The sequence below is a fragment of the Sinocyclocheilus rhinocerous genome, unplaced genomic scaffold (genome assembly GCF_001515625.1).
Source record: "Sinocyclocheilus rhinocerous isolate Xijiao unplaced genomic scaffold, SAMN03320098_v1.1 scaffold5589, whole genome shotgun sequence".
Lineage (NCBI taxonomy): Eukaryota > Metazoa > Chordata > Actinopteri > Cypriniformes > Cyprinidae > Sinocyclocheilus > Sinocyclocheilus rhinocerous.
Window position 1 is genome coordinate 94,787 of NW_015650801.1, and position 8,720 is coordinate 103,506.

The window sequence follows — 8,720 nt, forward strand, 5'->3', positions numbered from 1 at the left end:
ATAATGAGGTATTCATATTTCATATTGTTTTTATTACTCAACATCCTCATTACAGTAACCAGCTTACAACTTTTTTCTGTAAATGACATTAGCTTTTACAGAACTTTTTAACAATCAAACATGCATTTCCTTTACATTTGACTTATTACACCTAAATAATCCTGAATTTCAGTTTTTGTAAGTGCTCATACAAGTAAAAGCATGCAAATGCACAGACCACAGTCTCTGGACATTTTTTTTTAAATCAATCAATAAAAATGATAAAGCCCATGTATGTGGTGTAAATCGTATATGCACCTTTCATTGCCCATTTTTATTTTCATACAAGTAAAAGCATGCAAATGCACAGACCACAGTCTCTGGACATTTTTTTTTAAATCAATCAATCAATCAATAAAAATGATAAAGCCCATGTATGTGGTGTAAATCGTATATGCACCTTTCATTGCCCATTTTTATTTTATACATCAGGTCCCTGCAACTAGAAGCCATTGGAATACAATGAACCAGTGAGGTTGTTTTCTTTCTTCTTTCTTTCTTTTTTTTTTTTTTTAAGTAGGAGAAGCACAGATGTTACTTGCCAATGGTGAAAATGTGTACTTGGATCTACAGTAATTTATTATAATATCGTTAGCAGTGTTGCTCCCAAAGCAGTAGGCTTAACAAGCTACTACAAAATGGTGAATGTACCTAACAAAATAAATGACCAAGCTACATAATGATATTTTCAATTTCTAATAACAAAAAAGCAAAAAACAAATCCCGCACACTATCTATGCAAAAAATATTTGAAATTTTTGGAAAAAATTCCTGATGAGGGTCATGTGACCGAAACGTAGTCAATAAATATTTTGATATTTTTTGCATAGTGTGCAGGATTTGTTTTTTGCTTTTTAGTTTTTTGACCTGGTTGGTCTTTGCCTCCAAATCACCTATCTATTGCCGTCAGGTGTGCGGAGTTTAATTGTTAATCAATTTCTAATAACAAAAATAAGATTACTGCCAAGCCCTCTGCATCCATCTGCCTGCATGTCAAATATTTGCAAACACTGTCAGTTACATATATATCACAGTTTCAATTACTGGCTGTTGCAAGGTCTCATCCATGTGAACGCTCTCCCAATCAAAGTATATAGAAATGGGGCAAAAATACATTGATTGAAAGCACAATGTCAAATAATCAGATTTTTTTTTTCTCATGCAAACAGTGCTTCTCGTGTTCTCATACACTACCAGTGAAGAACAGCATTCGGGCAGGACCCAAAATGGCATTTTAGAAGCAGTTTAATGAATATTGATCTTAGCTCAGTATCTGATTTTCAGTGTTGTTTAGGCATATGCATATTGCATAACCTTTAAAGAGGGAGGGCATTTCAACATTTGTTCCCATGAGCATAAATTTAAAAACTGATACATTTCATTTTTTTTTCCTGATGAAGGTGAATGTATCTTCAAAAACAAAAAGAAAATATGTATAAAATGTGCATTACTTCATTTTGAGTGCTCATTTATCTCGTAAGCATGCATACCAGTGTACATTAAAACCAGTAAATAAGGTCTAAGTCATAACATGCGTTTAAAATATGTGCATGTCACAGGTATTAGGGGTTTATCCATCTTTTCCAGTTATTTTTATATTTACTATGTGTATAAATAAAAATAAAAATAGTCCTCTTGCTTTAGGGGTTAACTAACTTGGTTATGTGTGTTGAGCATGTTACAAAGGATATTTATGCAATTAGCATTTCACTGGTAATTACATTTTAAATGCCATGAGATTCTATAATTTACTTGCATTTCTAATGTAATATTTATTGAAGCTCCGAAAAACAAATAGCATTATGCTGTTATGCAGATATAATTAGAGGGTATCATAAGGGAAATGGATAATTAGGGAAGGCATTGCATATGACTTTCTTAGCCTCTATCCCTTTAAGAACAACAAGGAGAGCATGAGTGGGGGAGGGGAATGGGTTGGGGTGGAACAGTCCTGTAATGAGCAAATTCTAGAGACACTCAGCATCATATGGCTTCAGACCATCATGGATACCCACCTTTAAATATGCACATAAACATGAAGGAGGAGAGGACCAAAGAGCAGGACTAAACCAATTTTTGATGCTTTTAACCAGTCTTCCAGGAAAGAAGCTTCACCTATACACCACAGCAGGAGCGCAGAAGGGAAAAGAGAAAGCGAGTGGGAGCAGCGTTAGGAAAAATGCTGTGCCAGATTGATCTCATTTAACACATAAGCAAGGAAATACTGTCATTTTATTTGGAAAACATGATCTAGAGGGAGGCCTTAACACCATCCTTGCTTTGAGACTATGGATGCCCTCCTATATTTCTGCATTTTTGTTAGCCGGAACGGTACGTTTGGGGGCCGTGTAATGTCTGATTGAGTGTATCAATGCTGCTGCTGTGTGGATCTCTTTGGCTGTGGAAAAAAACTAGGCCTTGTTTGCCTGCTGATCTCCACGCAGGGAACACGGAACGTGGCTGTGTGCCTCAGCCTGTTGGGACCGTGCAGAGAGGAAGGGAGAAGCTCACCATCTGGATGCCCGTTGGAAGTAGCATGCACAATAAAGACATCCATTACCAAATGCCATGCACAAACAGGCAGGAGCTGTAACACCAGGACGGTAGCCTGGTAGATTCTTCTTCACCCCTTTAAATCATCTGAACTTACAAACACTGTTTTTTTACTATGCGTTCAAAATCTACTTGAAGGATGGGAGGAGTACTGCTGTAACACTTCCTGTCTAGTTGATCACAGTCTTCCTTTTTTGCTCGCCAATTGCAATTTTTCCACTTGACATTCTGAATATTTGCCAAAACCTGTTTCATGCATGTCCACTGGAGGCAGGTTTGACTTTGATGATGGGGGGTCGTACTGTGGAGGGTGGGAACAAGGCAAGGCGCATGGCCGAGGGGTCTGCACAGGGCCCCAGGGCCAGGGGGAGTATGCGGGCGCCTGGAGCCATGGATTCGAAGTTCTTGGAGTTTACACTTGGCCCAGTGGCAACAGTTACAAAGGAACTTGGGCGCAGGGCAAGAGGCATGGCATTGGCATGGAGAGCAAAGGGAGGTGGGAGTACAAGGGGGAATGGACACAAGGGTTCAAAGGCAGGTATGGGAAGTTGGAAAGCACTAGCAGCGGTTCCCGTTATGAAGGCACCTGGAGCAACGGCTTACAGGATGGATATGGCTCAGAGACCTATTCGGATGGAGGTCAGAATCTAATAGTATTTGCTGTGTTCTGATAGGGTTGTGGACAGCAGGAAAGAACCAATGCTAAATCACTAACTAACCATATTGAATTAATAGGACTATCTGCTTTTTAAATGCTTTCCATATCTTTGGGAAGTTGTTCTGTTGCTTCCAATCAAGACTATGGCATTTTGGCACTCATTCATCTGTCATTTGGTGGAAGCTAGTTAAATTAAGCAGATGCCTGAAGCAAAACCAGTGGAAAACCACTGATCTTTACAAGTAACATGAGCAACTCCACATATTATACAATCTGTAAGTTGACAAGAAACAGGAATCGCCTAGTCGTTGGAGACAACAACAGCTCAGTATTAGTCTATTAAATAGCAGAAATAGAAAAAGAAGTTTTTTAAAACAAAGCTCTACTTCCACTATATAATCTGTAGACTAATAGTGAGACTGCTGTGCTTCTAAGTGGCATTCTAAGTTCTGAAACATATTTTAGGCTTAAAGAAAACGTAAGTAATAGCAAAATGATTTAAACATGCTCTACAACATGTGCTTTAAAGGAAAACATTTCACCATATGAACTAATTTACCACGCGTATCTGAAGCACAGACGCCTCTGTACAGTAAATTACCATGGAAACCGACCGACAGTGGGTCATTGTGTCACTAGAGACTTCGCTGTGCTCGCTGATTGGCTGTTTCACATTCTTGTGTAATCCGTTTCCTGACGTTCTACGGAGATTAATGCGGAAAATAGTGTTACTGTGATTTGGTCATGCATCATGTCCTTATACATTCGAGCGGATTATTTTGGAAAAAGAAATAAACGTTTATGTTAGCATCACACGACAGACGTCCCCGTTTTTAGACCGGATAGACTTAATCCAAAGCTGAATGCGCTGGATATGTATTCTGTCCTTTATAATTTCGCTCTTAACTAAACAGGATTGTAATATTTTGCCGAACCACCCAACATTAGCGCGATAACTCGTGTCAAAACATTTCAGCACCCTGGACAGTTACTATCGCTACGCAGCATTTCAAACCGTCACTGTAACAACATACAGCTTCACATTTGTTCGAAAACGTGATCTCACCTTTTCTTGAACGTTCCAAATTATTTTAGAAAATAATGTAATGTATAAACGATTAACATACGTTACTTGAAATAGAAATGTGAATGTGTATAAACGAGAGTGAGTGTACTTTAATTGGACATACATTTAACAGTTGTTCGTTTTATTTAATGTCTTTCAAAAGCGGCGATTTTAAAATAGTGAAATAAAGTAAAAACTTAACAAAAAGCATATTTAATTTTTATGCATTGTCAAACAGGAAATTATATGAAATTAATATTTACTTATGCACCTACTTATTTAAAATGCATAAACGGATGTCACATAACACAGCATGACATTATTTTAAAAGACTAACAGTGAGCTCTGTAATGGCTTCATTATGTTTATGTTACAACAAAGTTAAGCCTCCCTTAAGAAAATGAACAAATATGCATAAAATATGTCAGCAAGAGTCACAGGGAAAAAGGTGTTACAATAAGGAAATACTACAAATTGTATCCTGTTAATTTCAGTCACTCTTGACATTTAATAACAAAACATTCTTGTTATTTTTTTCTGATTTTGGTAAATGTACAGTGTATATCTTTGAGCTACAAGAAAAAATACAGACACAAATGAATCTTCATTGTACACATCCATTCCATTTGTGGTTGTGGCCCTTTTAACCATGGTGGTCCTTTTAACAGCAGCAGTTATTCAACGGTTATTGAAGAAACTATAGATATATAGACCTGTTGTTTGTCTTATATACAGTACATGTAAGTTTTATAGGCTACAAAAATTTGCAACATTTAAAAATCACTTCAAATTAGCTTTTTGTCATTGCGCACAATGCCCTCATGAATCAGGAAGATTTTGCGGTGCAAATAGGTGTTTAGGAAAGTGTAGTGGGGTTTATTTGTTGTCATTTAGTGTTTTGGAATGAAATTAAATCAAGAGGGCCTTTTGCCCCCATTGTACAAGTGATGTGAATAATGACATGAACTTTGTTCTATCCCTGTTCACCTTGCAGGCACTTACCAGGGCCAGTGGTTGAGTGGTATGCGTCATGGCTATGGAGTGCGACAGAGTGTGCCTTATGGCATGGCAGCCATCATCTTCTCTCCTATGTGCACCTCCATAAACTCCCTACGATCCGATCACAGCGAAGGGGCCCCCACTCCAGAAGATGGCTCTGGTGTCAGTGGGGTATCTGGCAGCCCAGTGGGGCGTAGTGGCTTTGTACTTTGTGCTCACAGTGAAGCAGACAGGCACAGGAAGAGGAAAGGCCGCTTCCGACAGTCCATACTGAGCGGTTTAAAGTTGCGGAGGTCTGAGTCCAAGAGCTCTCTGGCCAGCCAGTTAAGCAAGCAGAGTTCCTTCTGCAGCGAGGCAGGTATGAGCACAGTCAGCTCAGCCGCCTCAGACATCAACTCCAATGTCAGCTTAGGTGAAGTGGAGGCAGGGGGCAGTGTGGATGCCACTGTAACCGAAACATATGCTGGCGAATGGAGAAATGACATGCGATCAGGGTGGGGCGTAAGTCATCGCTCAGATGGACTTCACTATGAAGGTGAGTGGTTTGGAAACAAGCGGCATGGCTATGGCTGCACCACCTTTCCAGATGGAACCAAGGAAGAGGGAAAATACAAGCAGAATGTTCTGGTGAGTGGCAAGCGGAAAAACCTAATACCACTCCGTACCAGCAAAGTCCGTGAAAAGGTGGATCGTGCTGTGGAAGCTGCCGAGAAAACTGCAGACATAGCTAAGCAGAAGGCTGAGATTGCATTGTCCAGGTAAGACATAAAGAGATCTCACATAAGAGCAAAATCACAATTAGGGATGATCCAGAAATAATTACAGAGATGACCATTTGAGCAAGACACAACTGAATAAAACCCAATACGAGCTTACTTATGGGTAAAAATTGGAGGAAAGGATGATCAATATCAAATAAGAGCCCAACTTTCTTACCACTGAGCCAAACTTTCTTACTTTCTTCAGAATGAGCCATGCTAGAGGAAAGGCAGAGGCTGCAGATGGAGTTGCACAGAGAGCCCTGGAGGAGTGTCGCTTGGCCAGGGCTATAGCCAAAGAACTTTCCCCCTCTTTCCATCACTATGGGACTGGTCAGTGATAAATAAAAATACTTAATAAAATAAAAAGAAAACTATCAATCCAATTCGGAAGAAATTATGTAACATACTGCCCCAGCACTATACTGTGTCTGTAATGCATAGAAGAATGTAACTGTTTTTATGTCTATTTACTAAATTTATTCTATTTAATGTTTGCCCTACATCAGCAGTGGCCAATTCAAATTCCATCTTTGGTGATTATGATGTTATTTTATAATTCATTACTTAAGGTGACCATGTCTTTATATTTCTGTTTACTAGGACTGGAGTGCCAGAGACCAAAGCATCAGGACAGGAAAGAAAAAGACCTAGAGGTGGTCTCGACTGGCACAGACAGCCTTGAACTCTGCACACCAGACACAACACCCCCAGCCCAGACACCTGACCTGAGCCCAGTTTTGAGCAGCCCCTCCTCACCCCCCTGCAGCCCACCTACTCATCGCACTAGGAATGCTTGTTTTATGAGGCAGAGTGCTGTGGATGAACAAGGAGGGGCAGAGATTCAAGTTCTAGTTGAAGGTAGAGGCATGGACACCATGAGAGGTGGGGCCAACAGTTGGACTGCTGAGATGTATCCTCACAGAAGAGGAAGCAAAGGGGAGAGCAGTCGCTCCACAACTCCATCCCTGCTGGAAGAGGAGATCGGTCACATTAATGGACATGAGAATTCCTCAACTCATCACCCATGGGAGAACAGCTCCTCTAATCACAAGCCCATTGAGCATATGGCCCCCGAGAAGGTGTGGGATCAAATGTCCTCCAATCAAAAGCCCTGGAAGCATGTTTCCTTAAATCAAAAATCCAGGGAACATACCATTTCCAGGGAACGAGACCGGGAGCATAAACCATCCAATCACAAATTTGTTGATTGCGGCTCTTCCAAGTTCAAACCACAGGTGCACATATATTCCAATCACAAGTCAGCAGGTCATAATTTATCCAATCACAAGACCAATGAGCATGCTTCCACCAATCACAAACCAAAGGAGTTTATTTCTGCACACGAAAAACCACACGTTTCTTACCATTATGACCCCCAAGAGCATGTTTCCTCCTATCACAAACAACATGAGCATGTCCACTCCAACCACAAGCCAAGAAAGTCCTTTACCAATCATACGATTGGAGAGTCTAGCTTGAATGCATACCAGCTGTCAGACCATGGAGCCAACAATTCCACTCTGGAATGGACTGTTGAAAACAATTCCCAGTGGATCTCTTCCCATTCACATCTGCAGGAGAAAGAAGGGGAAAATGATTATCGGGTTGAAATGAGGTTCCAGCCCCTAGACTCTGTTTCCCATCAGAACTTTGGCTCTGGCAAGAAATGCTCGGGTCTCCAAGGGCACAATTTGCAGAGACTACGTCAGCGAAACCATGAAGGCAAAGAATGGGGTCTTGCAGCCAGTGAGGGGTCCATGGACTCTGTGCAGATGCTCGACAGCTTGAATGTTGGGGTTGACGTGGAGGAATGGCCTTTGCACAGGGATATTACTCTTTCATCCCCTTTAATGTCTTCTCCAGAACCACTGGAACAAGAAGGAGAGCATCTGAACCTGATAAAGACAAACTCAGTAAGTAAACAGCGTGATGGCCTTTGGGAATGAAAGGTGACAGTGTTCTGTATGCCTTATGCTATCATTTAGTGGAGCACAACATTTTGGTTCTGGTAGTAAAATCACATTCCACATAGAAAAATTGATTGAGTTTAAACCTTTCGAGACAAACCTACCATGAGTTTAAACCTGAGGTGCTTAAAGGGATAGTTCACCCAAAAATGAAAATTACCCCATGATTTACTTACCCTCAAGCCATCCTAGGTGCATATGACATTTTTCTTTCAGACGAATACAATCGGAGTTATATTAAATAATGTCCAGGCTAATCCATGTTTTATAATGGGAGTGGATGGTAGCCCAAAATTTGAAGTCCAAAAAATTGCACCCATCCATTATAAAAGGAGTCCACACGGCTCCGGGGGGATAATAAAGGCCTTCTGAAGCAAAGTGATGCATTTGTGTAAGAAAAATATCCATATTTACAACTTTATAAATCTTAATCTCTAGCTTCCGCTAACTGTTGTACGCACGTTCACGAGAGAGTGGCGTCCAGCGGATGACGTAGGACGTAGGAAAAAGCGGTGACGAACACGCAAATGACGAACGTGGAAGCGCAGAGGAGAGAGCAAAACAAAACACTGGTCACGAATTAGAAGTACAAAACGAGGATTTGTAAAGAAAAATGTCGGAGGATTTCAATATAAGCCAAGAGGACATTGGTTTTCCTTTGCTGTAAACAAATCTTG

The 8,720-nt window shown here is 40.5% G+C and overlaps 1 protein-coding gene across 1 annotated transcript; it reads left to right on the top strand.

The window, feature by feature from the left end:
- Nucleotides 1-1,983: 1,983 nt before the first annotated feature.
- On the top strand, nt 1,984-8,022 carry LOC107712612 (junctophilin-3-like). The gene is made up of 4 exons (XM_016517934.1): nt 1,984-3,231; nt 5,311-6,073; nt 6,282-6,406; nt 6,677-8,022. Exons 1-4 carry the CDS (start codon nt 2,850-2,852, stop codon nt 8,020-8,022), a joined length of 2,616 nt encoding a protein of 871 aa, XP_016373420.1. The 5' UTR covers nt 1,984-2,849.
- The last annotated feature ends 698 nt before the right edge of the window (nt 8,023-8,720 follow it).

Excerpts from the sequence above, each read along its gene's own strand:
- LOC107712612 (XM_016517934.1), top strand. The coding sequence starts at position 2,850 with ATGTCCACTGGAGGCAGGTTTGACTTTGATGATGGGGGGTCGTACTGT. Across the intron at positions 3,232-5,310 it reads AGAGACCTATTCGGATGGAG|GCACTTACCAGGGCCAGTGG; the intron begins GTCAGAATCTAA and ends TTCACCTTGCAG. Across the intron at positions 6,407-6,676 it reads TTTCCATCACTATGGGACTG|GACTGGAGTGCCAGAGACCA; the intron begins GTCAGTGATAAA and ends TCTGTTTACTAG.